The sequence below is a fragment of the Branchiostoma lanceolatum genome, chromosome 12 (assembly GCF_035083965.1).
Source record: "Branchiostoma lanceolatum isolate klBraLanc5 chromosome 12, klBraLanc5.hap2, whole genome shotgun sequence".
In the NCBI taxonomy this organism is placed as follows: Eukaryota; Metazoa; Chordata; class Leptocardii; order Amphioxiformes; family Branchiostomatidae; genus Branchiostoma; species Branchiostoma lanceolatum.
Genome location: NC_089733.1, coordinates 1,488,615 through 1,507,018, shown reverse-complemented (window position 1 = coordinate 1,507,018; position 18,404 = coordinate 1,488,615). Strand labels below are relative to the sequence as shown.

The following is an 18,404-nucleotide window of genomic DNA, read 5'->3' as shown; positions in this document are numbered from 1 at the left end:
CTTGCGTTTTCCAACAGAACTGCAGCGGACTTTGAATGTTTGTGTGTTTGTATGTATGTAGGCAAAGAAAGTGACGGAAACGTTGATGGATCTTCATGATATTTAGTAGATGGGTAGGGGCGCAAATGACAAATCCGGGTACAATAAGTCTGCAAGACTGAAGTGAAGAAAATTACTACAGATGCAGATCTAGATGATCGATTGGACAGGACAAAACACCCTGTTGATCACAATGAGTTGAAAGCCGACAGAAAACTGGTTCGGAATCTTTTTGTAGCTTATACTAATGGGGTTACGATATTTCCTAGAATGGAAATTTTGAGGTGGATGTCCTTTTCCTATTTGAGTGCAAATGTGAAAATGATTTTTTTAGGAGGGGATTAAACAAGTCTTTTAAGGATAAGCGCTTTTCAAATTTTACGACGATAGAAGGATTTTTGCCTGGCTTGAAAGAGGACAAAGGTTATCCTTGTCTCACTGTTGACTACCACACAAAGTAGAAACATAATCTATCTAGATTAATATTCATTGATATAAGACAACAGAACTGATGCAATAGATATGCTTTTTTCATGCTTCTTCCCATTTCAATTCAATTTCATTGCAACGTTTTTGAAGAAGATGATGTTATATTAAGAATTTTACCCCCTCCTCCCCATTTTCCAAAATTAATGACAACTTCTAGATTGCAACGAGCCGACTCTCTTTAACCTGACCTGCGTTTATCTAAAGCCTGTGAGGTTTTATGAACAGAAACACATGATGAAACATTTTTTTTTACTATAAACAGTGTGGCGGTGACGGCAGACGGAAACACGGGAACTGAAAAAAACATAAATATGCAAAGGGTTCGATCATTACAATGATCTACAAAACAAATGCTTCTGCAAAAAGCTGCCATTTTCGCCTCAAATGACATGATTATTTACAGGTGGTTAGTTTTAACGGGATGTAATGTATATTCTTAATCCGTCACCCTAGCCCTTAATCCGTTAACATAAACTTTAATCCCACAGGATAACCCTTAATCCGTCACCCTTGCCCTTAATCTGCCACGAAAGCCTTTAATCGCTCAGCATTGCCCTTATCTGTCACCATAGCCCTTAATCCGTCCCCATAGCCCTTAATGCGTCACTTTTGCCCTAAATCCGTGGTCATAAACTTTAATCCGACAGCATAACTCTTAATCCATCACCAGAGACCTTAATTCGTCACCCTTTTACTTAATGCGTCAACCTTACCCTTGATTCGTCGCAATAACCCTTAATCGGTCACCCTAGCCCTTAATCCGTCAACATAATCATCAGAGAGAGAGACACCCAAAATCATATCTCTATTTTTCATGGAGATAATAAAGAGACCTTGATATGTTATAGACCTCTTCCAACTGAATTTATTGATGAACAGTACAGTCATGGCACCAAAAAGCTTATGACGTAATGTGTTTCTCTCAGTCTCAGACGATTTTCAAATTTCATATACGTTTAAGAAAACAAATAGAATTCAGATACCAACCACAAATCTATGTTTCTCTAGTATAGGACTTTGTGCAAAACATATAGAATATAGTCTATACACACAGGCTGAAATGGCGTCTCCTTTACAGCCTGTTTAATAATAGATTACTATTAGATATGGCCAGGCTATGTAGACCAATCATAACCCTCCACCCCTATTGGTTCAATGGCTGAATGAAGAAGACAGCTTGATCGGCCAATTATGCACACTTATAGAAATGATTGAGTTCAACTTTTTAGCAATATATATAAACAGGCGAGGAATGATGTACTTTTCGTTCACGTGTCAAATTCACAATCAATACAACCTTTCTCTCGCAGCTATTGTCTTGTAAGGGGTAAGTGGAAAGACCCGTACCCGTGCGGTACAGTACATAGGGAGGCCCAAAAGTACCATGTGTGTAGCCTATTCCTATCCACTGTGGGCATATATCCTCATGGAATATGTACTCACATTTTATACTTTAAATGCAGTTTTCAACAGAATTTGAATGTGGACAGAAATCTGAAATACAATACCTCTCGAAAATGTCATTAAGCTACCAAAAGAATTAATCTATCACTTGTTACTAGTCTTTCCACTTACAAAACCCACGATATCAGCCTGAAGTATTCACTAGTAGATAATAGAGCCCTGCTTGAGAAGTTGGAGCTGATCAAGGCACAAACTTGTCCAGTCTGCGGACGTTGCAGTGGAGATACATGTATGTCTGTTATTTGTCCCACGCCGTTGTCGTGACAGTGTCGTACCTGGGGTCGTCGGGATGCCTCAGTAGGTAGGACTTAGCGGGTTTGGGACTGTCGTGAGGAAAGGACGTGCACATGTGACTCTGTATCTGTCCGGTGTACTCATCCACAACCAGTACAGGCTTGTAAGAACACTGTGTGGGGGTTTGGGGGTTTGGAGTGATAATAAACACAACGTTTAACAACAAAGTACAGAAAATGAGCTTTCGAAGTGCGCAAACATTCGCAACAAAAACAAGAAGAAACATGTTGTTAGCATGAAGCATGATTTACAACTTTGTATCCTGACTCACAACATATTCCCCTTTTAAAACTATGTTGGACGGCTGCTGAACTTACTTGCCCACAGAAGTTTATTTGGGTCTGGATATGAAAACAATTCATTATGATTACAATTGTTTTCAACAATGGGATTTCCCCAATGGTCTGTAAAAGATTGCATCTCTGCAGGAGTACATACCGTTTGTGCTAGAAGAAAGATCGCCAGTATGATCAAACAGGCGCAGGCGAAGGACTTGTAAGTGAAGACCAGGCCGTATGACTTGATAACAACGCCGCCTAGTAGTTTGGCGCTGCCCATGCCCACGCCCATGTAGGCGGTGTGGAGCAGACCTTGTACGGTAGAGATGGCGGCGGGTGGGACCGCCTGGCCCGTGTACGTCACAAGTGTACACCACGTGGCTGCGTACGCAAACCCTGCCGAGAACAAGGAGGTGAGAAATGCCACACTAAATTTTCTTCCAGCATTCTGTATATTGAAACACACCAGCACATACATACATACACACACACACACACGCGCGCGCGCGCGCACACACACACACACACACACACACACACACATACACACACTGTGCGGACTGGAGCATATCTGGCTGACTGGAGCTTATCTGGCTAGCATATACGATTTTCGGTGCACCGTGTAGATCTGCTTGGAGATTAACACACACACATGTACGCAAGCGAACACAAACAGATACACACACACACATACGTCTGGCTCCTATGCTTTTGAAGAGTTTCGTTTTTGTAAGAATATGTACGTTTGTAGGCCAGTTAAGGGTGTGCGGTAGACCTGCGGTAGGTTTGTATCAAACTTTTTGAATCAACTTGAGTATCCGAATGTACGCGTGTAGTACCAATGACACTGTGAATGACAACAAACAGCAACAACAAAACTTACCGTGGAACACTTCGACCCCCACAACCCACCATGGGTTTGGCAGCATGGTGTATGAGATGAGGCAGAGAGAGAAGATTACTAGCGTGAGGTGTAACATCGCGATGTGGCTGATGACTCTGAACAGCCGGTTGGCGAACAGGAACACGATGACTTGTGTTGTGGCGGTGACTACAGTGGACACGCCCATTACGTTCTGCCCAGCTCCTACCAACACATCTAGTTAGTTGGACTATACAGGGTTGGGATAAACCTTCGCCCAACCATGTAATGCCCAAGGCATTGAGTCTAAAAAGGATATAATTTGGCCATACTCTTATCGACCAAGCGGGTATCTCTTGAGACTGTTTGCGAAAGGCATTCGCCAACTGGTACAAACAGGCGCCAATAAGCGCCAAATTGCAGACTGAAATGGCGATTTGTTTATTAGATCTAAAAAGAAAGTCGCAATTGGTGACATGGCGCGAATGGTACTATAAACCAGACGCCAGCAGGCGCGATCACTGAAAATATTAATCATTGTACATTTGTTTTTAATTCAGAGGCCGAACTGAGATTTCCAATAAAGTTACATTATATCTAATTTGGAGCCGAAACTGAAGAGCGGCCATTTTGTTTGTAGAGGTCACGTATTTTATCCATGCGTCGCACGTCAGTGTGACCGCAAGGGAAGATTGGCGAAAAATTCGCAATGTTGCCGCAATAATTTTTCGCAGTCCATTGAGATACCCGCTTAAGTGTGATGGGACATTCAAATATCTAGCTGGACGTTATGGTGCCTTGATATTGACAAGATTTCAGAATTGTGATTCAAAACTAAATTTTCACATGAGTTGTCCTGTCCCTGGTGCTGAACAGACCATTGCCTGATACAGCACGACTTTCAAATGGATATTGTCCAGTTTAAAGTCATTTTGTGAACGGGATAAGGGTCGAGTTGCATTTCATCATCATCATGAAATGATTTTTCAATGCGTTTGTGGATCTATTCATCGACTTGTAACGTTAATCGTAGAATATCAATCCCCCTTTCTCTGGGGCAAAACTGATTTTTGAAATGTACAGTATGTATGTTACAGAAAAATTGCACTATATATTAGTATAAAGATTTGTTTCTGTGACATTCTCCAATGAATGAAGTTTGTCAAGTTTTGGTTCATTGTGCATTCATTATCTTTATGTCTGTGAATCTCTATTTCTGAACTGTATCAACGGGCCCGGGGAACTGTGCAGGTCCTACATACCTATATTCTCTAGGTGCCAGTAGATGTAGCCCCATATGATACCGTAGCACATCCCAAAGAAGACTGTAGTCAGGAGAATAGAGCCGTAGTGAGCGGAACAGAACAGATTCAAGGCCGCTCGCATGGCATGCGGGCTACTGTGTTCTGATCCTTCCTATGGGAAAATACAGAATCTACGTAACAAGGCTTTCTAAAGACTATTTAGTTAACTCGTGACATTATGCACTCCAAGTAGTTCATAGTATGATCCAAGAACATGTGGTAAAGGTAAACATTTATAATATAGGTCTTGAGCAATCGGGACTGGCATCTTTAGTGAGACTGTTGGTCCGGCTTAACTTCCGTGAATCTTTTGCTTGAAGTAAGTCTAAGTCTGCCATCAGTAAATCTTGAGCGTGACTGATACAAGAAGACGTTACGTACCAGAAAAGGCAAGAATATCGCGATGACGAGGGCAGCTCCGATCAGCCCAGCGAACGTGAAGAACATGAGGCTGTAGTCTGTGATTGTCAGGACTATGCCGCACTTCGTCACGTTCTGACGGGAGTAGAACAGGATGTACCCGATGGACAGGGACCTGTGGGAGGGAGAAGTGGTAACAAATCATTGTTTAACAAGGGTTCGGAGACCTAGTACCACCATGAAATATTTTGAACCTTTGTAGATTTGTTGTTTGCCTTGTCTCAATGATAATACAAATAAGGCTGTATTAAGCATGATCTACTTTAAATGATGGCCTTATATTGTATGTGTAAAAGTCCTTTACTTTGCCAGAATACCACGTTTACATTTCATCATAAATCAGGCAAATGACTAGTACATGTACATAATCTATGCCTGTACCTTCAACTAACTTGCACATGTCACATGTATGTAATTCCCACCATTTACTAGAAAAGAAGTCTAGCGCTTTCAATCTAATTATGCAAAATAAGAAAACTTCCCGGATCGAGGTAACAAAAAACACGGTTTCTTCGGTGTTGTATTGTCAACTCTACTTAGAGCTGACAACACAGCTCCCGTTTACCTGTATGTAAGTTACGTTTATGTATTCAAATTTGGATCCGTGATGCACAGTGCATGTTCCCTTTGATCTTGTATGTTCTAATGTTATGTCTCTAACGTACCATCCTCCATAGTAACCACTAGTTTCACTTACTACCCATAGAGTATAGCAAGCAAAACAATTGAGCCAGCGGTCACAACGGAGGATGGTACCCTGGCTAGCCCGACACTGGGCATTTGCCCCAAATGCTGAAAACACTTAAATCAAGTTTGGGATGTGAGCTCAAGCCTAATTGCGGATATTTAAGGCCATGCTGATTTGATTATATTGATGATCTTCTGGGGACCTCATAAATTATACGAGCGTTGCCTTTATTATGAAATCTACGTTGACAGGAAGGATGAACAAAACTAAACACATAGTATGGTGTACCGAATAATGATTGATTGATTGATTGAAGACCTTTATTGTATGTTCGTGCCCCGAGGGGTTATATATCATTCATTTTTGTTATTTCACATCTAGTATATCTTCTTCTTTGACGTTGGAATTGACTTTGGCATACTACTACGTTAGTATCCCTTTTCCGCAATTCACAGCATATATTTTCTCATTTTGCAGCTGCTTTGTACAATTTACAGTATGGCCGAAAACGTTGTTTTAAATTGATGCTCACGCGGATGTCATCCGTATTATCAAATCAACATGACCTAATGGCAAATTAAAACAAGAGTCCGTAGGACACAATCCTCAGCGTTTGCGGCGTGGCTGAGGTGTTTGATACCCTCTTTAACTACTAACATGCCAAATTTCAGACAAATTCATCAAAAGGATCTTGATTTATAGAGGAGAAGACACAGACCCAGAAAGAAACAACTTGTCAAAGTATGAAAGTCTCCTCTTAGCAAAGAATGCTATTGTAGCATTTGCTGATAAACTATGCAAATAAGGCCCTTTATTTGACTTCAAAATGCCGCACGAATGAAATTCACATTGGTCACCACTACGGAATTATAGTATGTTCTTATCAATTATGCAAATTAGGTCTTCATTTGCATAAGTGATATCTTTCGACATTCCTCTCTATCTCATATACAGGCAGTTACAGGCAGTGTAAGAAGCCACAGCCTAACATCTGCTTTGAGTCCATAATTGAAACCACGCATCAAACACCGGGTGGCGCAACTATTCAGAGGACGACGGTGCTTTTGAAATATTACATTAAACGATAAAAGCAGCTACGGTGTAAAAAAAAAAGGTAACGTGCATCATCACGCACAACCTAGCAGACGATGTGCCAAGTTACATACCAATGCAGCAATGGGATCGTGAGTTGTAGCTGCGAATGTGTGCAATACTCCTCCAGGAGGTGATCCTCCTTCCCGGAGTGAAAAAAAGAAGCCTCACCAAACCCCGTGTCCCAGGGAGCCCGCCCAGCGCTGTTCGCCGTACTCTGATATCCGTCCCGTTCCCAGGATCCTAAGAGTCGCCACGTCAGCCATGGCGAAGGCCGCTGACCAGAAGATCTCGGCCAGGAGCGTGATGATGAGGTACGTCAGGAACAGTGTTCTCTGGCTGGCAGCCTCGAACATCCAGCTACAGGCGCACAAAGGAATTGTAATGTAAACGCCACGCCACGTGCTTTGTTTGCAGTTCGATGACAAATCTCGACCATGATCATGGGCATTTTTACCGGAAAAAGTCATATTTGAAATGGCACAGATGACAAAAAAAGCTAATCCATTCTTCCTGGATACAGTAAAAAAAGAGAACTTGGCGCGTTTACAAAAACTTAGCGGTTGAACTTAGTTAAACTGTGTATGTTTCTTCGTTAGAAAAGTGGGAAATGAAAACTGAAGGGATGAATACCTGTGGTCGCTCGGGTCCAACATCCTTGCTAAAGTTTTCGTTATCATCTCATCTGGTGTCGGTTTGAGTGTTTCCTTCTTTTTTGTTGTTTTTTGGGGCGTTGTTGCCTTATTTGTTGTTGGTTTTGTTGTTAGCTTTTTTGGTGTTGGTTTTGGCTTTGGTTTTGATGTTGGTTTTTTAGATGGTGGTTTTGTTTTGGGGTTTGTTGGTGGCTTTTTCGTCGAATTTTTGGGTGATTTCTTCTGCTCTGTTGATTGAGCAGGAGTGACGTTCTTTTGGGTCGTCAGTAACGGTGTGGGGATGTTCTTCGTGACAGCCGGTGTGGTGGGGGCGGCCGCCGTAACGTTGCTTGTGGCCCGTTTATCCCGTGATGGCGGCTCGGCTCTCAGTAACTTGGCACCCGACTTGAACGGCGGCGGTCGCGGGAAGAGATCTAAGACGAAGAAACTAAGTGGCGGACCGTCTAGACCCGTAGAATCTGTAGGTGCAAAAAGAAATATAACAGGATTGGCAATTCGTTTTCAGCCCACATGCAAATAAGGAACTCGCTTGCACAGATTATATTAGTTGATCACCTTCTCTACCCAAATAACACAACTTGTCCGATGTATGAAAGTCTTGTCTTCACAAAAAAGGATATTGTACCATTTCCTCATTCCTGTAAATGGTGCCCTCATATGCAAGAGTTATGTCTAATAATGGCCACATTTACTTAGCTTCCAAATGTTGAAAGAATGTAATCCCCATCGTTTACCATTATGGATTTATAGTATTTTGTCATTGATTATGCAAATTAGGTATTCATTTTTATAATTGATATCTATCGATAGTTATCTCTTTCTCAGTTACATATGTCATGTGTTTGAGAGTTCTATAATGGAATGCAGCTGATTTATAAACTTTCCTCATTACTTCTGCAAATTCGATATTGATTTGCATAACTTGCATATAATTGTGTAAATTGGTATCTACATACCAAAAACCATGATGATTCGTCAGCCCCTTCTTGTGTTATTCGCTTTCAAGGTCTGAGACCAAATCAACTCCTGTAGTTTAAAAAAAGCGGATAGGGGGTCCAAATCTACAGGACCTATTTTCCCAACAAAGAGCTATCCACCACTAAAAAATCATGACCATAGCATGTTCAAAACACGAGATTTCAAAAGCGAAAGTTCCCCTACAGTACCATAGAAAGTCGCTAGGGGGCCCAAAATCCAATCATTTCAAGGTCTCACAAAGACCTACCCACCTACCAAATATGACAATCCATTCAGGCATTCTTGAGTTATCGTCCCGTGGACTTTCACATTCCTGTACAATTGCACACAATACTACTATACCATTAGATTCGCCCCTGAGGCGCCGCCAAAAATTCGGTTAGCAGCAAAGCAAAATCATGAAGACGGAAGGAGGGGTGGGGAGGATGAAGTCCATGTGAATTACAAAACAAAGTACACTGTAGTAAGAAAGTCAGACCAACGCAAATGAAAGTATTTCATGCATACACTCACATTTCACACACACCCATTATTACGAAACATGCACATGTCGTATTTATGAAGTTTGTATCATTCAAAACGCTTTGAATTAAGACTTAGAGCAAAACTAAAATTTCTATAGTCGGCAGTTTACTGACAGATGTAATGGCAGATTTCACCCACACAGAGGGTAAACGCCGCCTGGCGGGACATATAGCAACTGCACTGTGAACACTGACAGATAGACAGACTGACAAAAGGACATACCCATAGTGGCGTAGAAAGGGTATCGTGTCTTGTGCGTGGCCTCTGACTTGGCAGGCTCGAGTGTCTTCGGCCATAACTTTGTACCGACGTACTGTTTGGCGTCCAGCGGGCAGGGTGCGGGTGTGGCCGGGGGGAGGAGCCCGATCACCAGGCCCATCACTATCCACGCCATCAGGGACACTATCAATATAACCTGAAGGAATGGTGGGATAATAAACATGGAGTCTTAAACGGTGTAAAATTGAATGTGGCTAAATTATTATTCAAAAATGTGGATTTTGTGCTTACAAACTACTAACTTTGCAACCACTACTAACCACTATGAACTACTTACTTGTGAAACAAACTACATGTTGTTGATTAATACATTGTACTTGGATGAGTCAAAGATTTAATTTTCCCCATATCATGCAAGAATTTACTGATGTACATGAAACGGAAAACAAGAAATCGGTCCGATTGCATTAAATCATCTAGTACATGTTGACATGTGACAACCCCTGCATTGTGCATAGAGGACAATGTATATGTATAAAATGCCTAAAATTTTATCAATAATTGTACAAACACATTCTCATCCCAAATTGCAGTCTTTTTACAAGGTAGAGTAGTCCCGTAGGTCTTGTTATGTAGCATATTTTGTACCGTATATAATTGCTGTGCCGCAAAGTTTGATGATATAAAACGGCACATGTTGTGAAGTTACCTTTCTAATTTGGAACCTGTCAGCCACAATCCCCCACAGGGGCCCGGCGAAAATACTGACGAACGGCCGGAACCCACTGATCATACCTGGTCATGATAATAAATAAAAAAATAATTTATGACAATCAATTGTTATATGGAATCATGTGCACGAATTGCAGAGCCCGCCAACCTCCACGTTACCGGGACGGCGGGCGATACAGACTTCCGCCACCTTTCACCTGGGCCCACTTTAGCCTCACATGTCCCAAAGTCACGAGGTGGGACAAAACATACCTGAAGAAGCTCAAATGTTCGACTGAACATGTCATTATGTCGAAGATTTTAACTTTTTTTCTCTTATGTCTAAAAGTTTTTCTAAGATTGCCATTGATGTCCTTTTTTGCCAGTGAGTAGGCTTTGACCAACTTCTGTTGCTATATCCAACAATTTCTGCGAACTAATCGTGTTCCCTGACACATACCGATTTGTAACGGCGTCATGCCCATCTGCTTGTAGAAGATACTAAGGTAGGGTATGAAGGCTGCCACGGCGCCGTAGAAGAACGAATAGAAGAGTTTGACAATGAGCAAGGACTTGTCGATGTTGCAGCATTGTTTGAACTTCCCCACGGGTCCGCTGTCGTCTACTGTGTCCACCGTGGTTTCTGTCATGATAGACGACGCGTCGTCAACCTGTTGTGGAGGAGGCAGTTTATTGTGAGGTAACGTCATGTATTTCCAAAAGATATGATGCACTACTACAGTCATGATACACCATGAGGAGGAGCCTTTTTTGCCATCGCGGAATTTCATGTGAACTGACTCTCAATGCTGGAAGTCTACAGGACAACACAGTGTGAGTGTCGAGTGTTCTGCTATAGTTCTGCTCAGCTGAATTATGTGAAATGATAAATTCTGAACAAAAAATTATAAGCAAGAGATGGCATTGATATTATTATTGACAAAATATAAACCAGAAATAACTTACATCATCAAAAGACGCATTTCGTCGTAAGAAAAAGTCCGGCCGCTTTTTGTAAGATGTCGTCATGACTGTGCTTTCCTTCTCAGTTTCTTTATGATATTGTCAATTGGCGCTGAATAAACTGGAAGAAAAAAAATATGAAAAGCAGATTGTTGTACAAGATATGAAACGATATACTTTCCTTTAGGTTATATGAAAAGAAGATTATTTTCCTATAAAACGATCATCTCATTCTGTAACGTGTTTGCACGTGCATGACGTTAAACCTGGGAATTGCCGGGTAAATATAAACATTGCGTACGTAGCTGAATTTACATAAATATGGCACCTTATGCATGTCATGCAACTGATGACTGCCAGGTTCAACGAACTAGCATGGCGGATCGATGTGACGTCATGTGCATACACTCGCACACATGATAGTTAAATTTTACACACTTGATTGGATTTATGCGACTCACAAACGAGATCATCAGTTGACCATTAAGTCATCGGGAGCTTCGGCTCCTTATGGTCAATACTCCCTGGGATCGAGTACGTTTTTTTGAGCCGTCCTTGTATATTGATTGAATCATACTACTATTGTTGTTGAGCATAATCAGAAACTGTTGTACTTTGGTTTCACACAAGCTTCACGAATTTGTACATTTAAGTACTGTTGTGTGGAATATAAACAACACATTATATTACTCATACTCCGACGCCCTGGTCTCTCTCAACCTGCAACGCCTATCTGAACGTAGACTGACTCTGTGCCAGGACTTTGCTCGTGCGATTACCAAATCTGGCAGATATGCATCCTGGCTTTCCCCAGCTGTCAACCAGCCACACAACATGAATCTGAGACATACCCGACTGTATAAACTGCCTACTGGGACTAAGCGTTACCTAACTAGCCCTGCTCCATCTTTATTGAATATTTTAAATGCCGTGTACATGTAACTGTCCTGTGCCCTAAATTTAATTCGACTTGTATTGGATCGAGCTCTTCTGTAAAAATTGTCCATTTTCGTTTGTTTTTCCAACAGAAAATGTTGGTTATGTTCAATTAGTATTGTTTTTATTAATGCCTTTTAGAATGCTGTACAATTATGTGACTTTTATAATAATGTATGCAAATGTTGGATGTAAACAGCTGTACAATTTAGCCCTATGGGCTACAAACAGTTTTTGTCCACCTTGAGTGAAATAAACCAGTCTACTACTACTACTACTACTTACTAGACTAAGTACAATTGTCACCTACACGTGGTAAGATTCATCACAAGCTGTCGCCAAACAAACGAAAATCGTAACCATTTCCTGACTCATGTACTGTTTTTATCATCGAAGGTTTGACTTGTTAGGAAAAAAGCAAAACAATCCTACGTTGTAATCTATTCACGATTGATTGCGATATTATAAGATTAATTCTCAGAGGACTGTGTCAGCGTTGTGTCTGCAAATTTCCTTCACGTCAAATCTTGTCTACACATTCATACACTCATCCTTCCGATCTGGGAGTATTAGAGACTAATGCTTTATTAACGTTTATGCGATTCCGAGACAACTCGGCCCCTGGCCATTCAAGACAACTCGGCACCAAGCTCAGGACAACCCGGCACCAATTACTCAGTGCATGATAAGTGTATTTGGGGCTCGAAGAATGACAATTCTACCGATCTGACAGGCTGATAAGTGGAATCCAAAAATCCAACAATTTATGGCTGAAAATTACTGAAATTGCAATGGCTACCCTGACAATTCTGATTAAGATACGATTATAAATTTTATATTTCCATATAGCATGGGTTCCTTAGTTTTACCTACTAAAAGTTGAAGGTGAAGCATTGAAGTTAAGAGGGTATACTAGGGGGTTACCAAAACCAATGAAAGCAGAATTTCCATCACTTTGAATTTTAGTCATCTTTAAGGGGCATTATCTGCCCTGGGCAGTGGCTTTGGAGAATGGTTTTACTGTTGCTGGAGAGAGGAACATCTACTACTTCAAAACCAATCGTCGTTTAATTGGGATACTCATAACGCGAGCTGTGAATGGGGGCTCTTTATGGGGATTTTTCGGGTTTGGGGCTATAATAAATCAGGTTGTGACGTCTCACTCCGAGGTAAGTTATGGCAATTTTTTCTGTCGCTGGGTGAAAACCATGCATAATTGTCATAAAATGCTAGCACAAATCAGAAATGCTAATTTGGGCTCTACATGGGGGATATAAGGATACTTAAAAAGTAAATTAAGCTTGTTTTACACATTTTACAGTTGCTCTCTAAGAATTAGTTAGTTCCACACTAAATAATCATATGCATATTCATTCATTAAATGGTACATAATGAAAAAAGACTATGTATGGGGGTTATCAGAACTCCACATTATCATTGGTACACACCCGTGCACATGGGTGCAGAGCTACATATACTTTATATGGACAATAAAAGAAATTAGACTATAACAAATGTCAAGAACAATTTTAGATTTTAGCTAAATATATATAATTCTGACGGTCAATCAGGATCAGAACAGGTATCATACTGAATTCAACAAACTGCAGTTTACAGATTATAAAACTTTCAAAGTGTTCTCAAAAACGTAGCCCATTACTGTAGCATGTAATGTAATTTTCTTTCCCACGGTTACACAAACCATATTGAAATTTTTATGCTACATGCATTTACAAAATGGATGCAATTCCTATAATCATGCCATAGGACCATTGAAACAGACATACGCGTTGAACAGATGAATATCATTATGCAAAAATTGAAGTCCAAGATCATGCACATCAACTTGTTCTTCACTCAGTCTGACTCTCAAGAAGGTGATTAAGGAGGATGTTGGTTTACAGGATGATGATCTTTATTCTGTCATACTTCACAGGGACTTGTAGAGAAACTTGTGTCACCTCACAGAGGATGAAATGAATTAATAGTTTATTGCAAATTCATGCCCGTAGGCTAATTGCATGTTGACAACAATGTCGAAATACAAATGTAAGGTAAAACAAAGGTATACATGAATACAAAGTCATTCTATATTGCTATTCTACAGTAAGTTTCTATATCTACGGTACTAATGCGGGGTTTGATTTCTTAATGTATGAATGGGATAATACAAAATACAACTATTGCCACCATCTATCATTTGTGAGAAACGAACATCTGCAAACGCGCCAAATGTGAAGGGCTGATCGAATGCCTTGAAGCTGATAGGAGTGACGCATCGCAATTTCCACGTACTTGCCACTTGCCATTAACACGACCAGTATACGGGAAAGCCTCCTACATCTGCGCACCTGCACATGTTGGGCTGTTTCTATGGACTTTTCTATGTTATGAAGCATTTACTTTTAGCAATACACTATTATCTGTATTACAGCAGTAATACATACAAAGAATTTCAGTGACACCCTTAACTTTTTTCAATCTTTGAGATTTCACATTCCCATAACATTATAACAACCTCTAACCGCCTACAGCAAATGTATGTTTCGGTGTTTTTTTAATTAAATGCTGTTAGCTTTCAATTGATACTGTATTGGTTAAACAATATTCAAAACTATTGCAGTTGTAGCATAGTACTTAAACCACTTAGCTCCCAAGTACCTGGCTGTCCCGCTAGCCAATAGCCAGGTGCCTTGTATTGCATGAATTGGGTGGATTGTATCATTTTAGATTTTTTAAATGGGTAAAAGAGATTGAAATTAGTAGTTACAGTCATTGGCTGAGTTCTTCGAGAATGCTTGATACCAAATATTGAATGTTCTTTGAAATGGAACAATTGCAACTGCAATGTACAATCTGTTGATTTCATTATGATTCATGTACTGACCGAAATTGATAAGTATATAATATATATTTAGCTTAAAACTGTTCCCTGACATTTGTTATAGTGACTGTCTTGTTTCTTGATTTTACATATAGCTGCGTGTACCAGTGATATCACATATGTGGGCCGTGGGGTCCAGATAACCCCCATACTAGTCCTGATAACCCCCATACATAGCCTTTTCACTATTGACCACTTCAAAATTGCATATTCTTTTTTAGTAAGTAATTTACTGATTAACTTCTTAAAAAGCAACTGTAAAATGTGCAAAACAAGCTTAATTTACTTTTTAAGTATCCTTATATCCCCCATGTAGAGCCCAAATCAACATTTCTGATTTGTGCTAGCATTTAATGACAATTATGCATGGTTTTCACCCAGCGACAGAAAAAATTGCCATAACATACCCCGTAGTGAGACGTCACAACCTGATTTATTATAGCCCCAAACCCGAAAAATCCCCATAAAGAGCCCCCATTCACAGCTCGCGTTATGAGTATCCCAATTAAACGATGCTTGTTTTTGAATTAGTAGATGTTCCTCTCTCCAGCAACAGTAAAACCATTCTCCAAAGCCACTGCCCAGGGCAGATAATGCCCCTTAAAGATGACTAAAATTCAAAGAGATGAAAATTCTGCTTTCATTGGTTTTGGTAACCCCCTAGTATACCCTTTTAACTTCAATGCTTCACCTTCAACTTTTTGTAGGTAAAACTAGGGAACCCATGCTATATGGAAATATAAAATTTATAATCGTATCTTAATCAGAATTGTCAGGGTAGCCATTGCAATTTCAGTAATTTTCAGCCATAAATTGTTGGATTTTTGAGGGTCTCGGAGGAGGGTCCCAGAACGCCATAACGAAAAATAGCTGGAGGGTTTTAATTATATGGCTGTTCATAGTTCTACATACCTATCACACATACAAAGTATAAGCTGGTTTGGCCGACCCCCATCTTCCCACCTCTGCCTGGTTTTCTCATGCAATGACTCTTAAGAAACAAAACTCAGTCCATACATAAGCATTTTTGTATTTTCGTAAGTCTCAAGCGTTACAAGACCGTCAAAAACATGTTGCGGGCAGGTGCGGCGACGCCATTTTTTGGGTATTTTCGACGCTCTTTCACGAACTCGCTACGCTTATGTTCTGTTATGAAAGTGCTTATAACTTATTACCGATGAAACTAAATGTATAGCAGTTCATTCTGTTTTGTTGGTTATAGATTTTAACAGTTTGTAGGCTTTCAAAACGCGTCGAGACAACCGAGATGATAAAACTTCCTTATTGATATTCAAGCGTTCTGGCGAAGTGACCTGCAGGGTTCCACAATTTCCTATTTTTTTAGACGAAATGTTTTGCAGTTAAACATGTTTTATTCCTCACATGGATTTTAAAAAGTTTCTGTTCTGTTAGCTGATCTATATGCCAGTTTTGGGGCTCGGTGCCGAGTTGTCCTGAGCTAGGGGCCGAGTTGTCCTGAGCTAGGGGCCGAGTTGTCCTGAATGGCTAGGGGCCGAGTTGTCCCAGGGGCCGAGTTGTCCTGATACTAGTACCCGTTTATGCCTGTCGTTTGTGCTTAGTTGTGGGGCACTGGTTATGTTGGATAAACAGCAACCGGGTGAAGACAGGTTTGACGAGGTTAGCCCGTAGGTCATGCAGTTGTGTACAAGTCATTTGGTTAGAACAGGTGATTAAAACAGGGGGTTTTAGATAGAACGTTTCTGGGTGGAAGGGACAGGCCAAATTTGCAACAAATGGTTTTGTTTGTAAGCTTTAGATAAACAAGGATATATAAGATGAGTGAAAAATTTCAAATGTTTATATGATTTGGTGTGAACCAGAACCAATAACTTTGCATGTAATTTTGTCATATTTCTTCCCAAATAAACTTAAGACAAGCGTACAAAACCGCTCTTCCTGCTTGGAGTACTAGAATTATGTTGGATTTGCTTCAATCAACGCCAAGAGTTCCAATACACATGTCAGAAATGGAAACTAATATGCGTGTCGGCGTTTTAGCATTTCTGTCCACAGCTGTTGATCATGAATAACTTCAATGTGACATGCATGTAGATCCACCCACCTGAGTGCGCTGACGACGGTTCCTCTGCCGTCACCTTGTATGTTTTCGGAATGTCGTCTGAACTGTCATTTCACGAGTAGGCCACTGATCGCTGGAGTGACTTTGTGCGTAGGGGAATGACTGGTAACTATTGATTCCTGACACCTTTCTCCCAAGTCTCCACAACCCGTCTTTCCGGTGTTCTGACGCATGCGCTTTGGTGTTGCTCGAAGAATCTGCCCCAGGCAAGTCTGCAGACAACTTCTAAGCAGACGTGGGAGTTTTTTTTACGCCTTTCCCTCGTCTTGTTTAACAAGTGGACAGGTGGGGAAAATACCATCTAGCACTCGAAAACTAAGGTGAAAGGTGCAAACAAGAGCATACTTTGCTTGGAAGACCAAGATTTTAAAACCGCCCTGGGGGGACAAAATGAATTTACATTGGGGCGGTAACCATTGCTGTCAGGCTCGCCCAACAGGCCTCGTCCTAATAAGTTGTCGACAACAGATCGTCCTAAATGCTGTGACACAGGTCCCTGGGGACACACCGCCGTGTAGATAAAGGAGGTATAGATATTTTCATACCGAAATTGAATGTAACCTCTTTGATGCAGATGACACAACTATTATATAAACAAAGTCGAAATTGTCTACAGGATAATATAACACTTAACGTTAAAACTTCTATGGAATATATAAATATTCACACGTTTGAAAAGTTATCATAACCCACTTGTGAAACTTACCACTTCAATAGTTAGCTTTCCATAACAGTATAACTAATCGAAAAGAGTAGGGGTTCTTCCCGGTGTGAGTGGTTCATAACTATACAGTTCAATGGCCGCACCGTATTGAGGTCACCTTGGCGCCGAAACGGCAGCCTCCAGACCCTTGCGATTCAGCCCCGTCGGGTAGCAGTCGGCCAACCCAATAACGCCCCCCCTCAGTGCTGTACGACAGCGTCCTGTCAAGTAATAACTGACAGCCCAGCTGCTAAGCTGAGGACTGGGGCTATGCATAGAAAACAAGAGCTTTTAAAAAAAGCTGGTGTTTTGTCCACGTTTAGGCAAAGAAATTACCCCCCTTGGTTTAAAAGTGTGCAATGGTTTCTCCTGTTTTTTAAGTAAAATCTGCCAAAGGAAGTTACTGAAGTTTATTGTAGCCGACTCTGCTAATGATTTTAGCACTTAATATCAACATGTGTACATTATTGTTACTTTATGTATCAGAGGTTTTATCTTTGAAAATCTGTAAAATTGTAGCTGACCCTACAAATGTCTGTTTAAATGTTGTATATCAATAAAGGTGAATGAATTTGACTTCCAGGTACTTTTGATTTTGCCCACTTACTAGTATGCTTCTTACTCAGTAGATTTGCTTTCATGCCATACAATTTGAAAAAGCACCATTGAATCATCAGCACTATGGTAATTAAGTGAAATAGAAGTTCATAACAGCTAAGGTTCTAAAATGACTACCAAATGTCAAACAAGTGTTCAAACCAATTAACAGCTACCTCATCCCTATTATTCTGGTTTCCGCAT

General features: G+C 40.6%; 1 protein-coding gene across 3 annotated transcripts; it reads right to left on the bottom strand.

The window, feature by feature from the left end:
- Positions 1 to 1,370: 1,370 nt before the first annotated feature.
- LOC136446543 (major facilitator superfamily domain-containing protein 6-like) lies at positions 1,371 to 17,724 on the bottom strand. Of its 3 annotated transcripts, XM_066444950.1 has the most exons (13): positions 17,607 to 17,724; positions 16,883 to 17,125; positions 10,983 to 11,100; positions 10,477 to 10,687; positions 10,015 to 10,100; positions 9,309 to 9,501; positions 7,564 to 8,041; positions 7,102 to 7,290; positions 5,112 to 5,265; positions 4,689 to 4,842; positions 3,448 to 3,651; positions 2,725 to 2,960; positions 1,371 to 2,398 (listed from the first exon to the last, which is right to left on the bottom strand). In XM_066444950.1, the coding sequence occupies exons 3-13, from the start codon at positions 11,043 to 11,045 to the stop codon at positions 2,231 to 2,233; spliced, it is 2,136 nt and encodes a 711-aa protein (XP_066301047.1). In that variant the 5' UTR covers positions 11,046 to 11,100; positions 16,883 to 17,125; positions 17,607 to 17,724; the 3' UTR covers positions 1,371 to 2,230. The 3 variants fall into 3 exon arrangements, with proteins under 3 accessions (XP_066301047.1, XP_066301046.1, XP_066301049.1); XM_066444949.1 differs by lacking the exon at positions 17,607 to 17,724 and having other exon boundaries at positions 16,883 to 17,325; XM_066444952.1 differs by lacking the exons at positions 10,983 to 11,100; positions 17,607 to 17,724 and having other exon boundaries at positions 16,883 to 17,326.
- Positions 17,725 to 18,404: the final 680 nt, after the last annotated feature.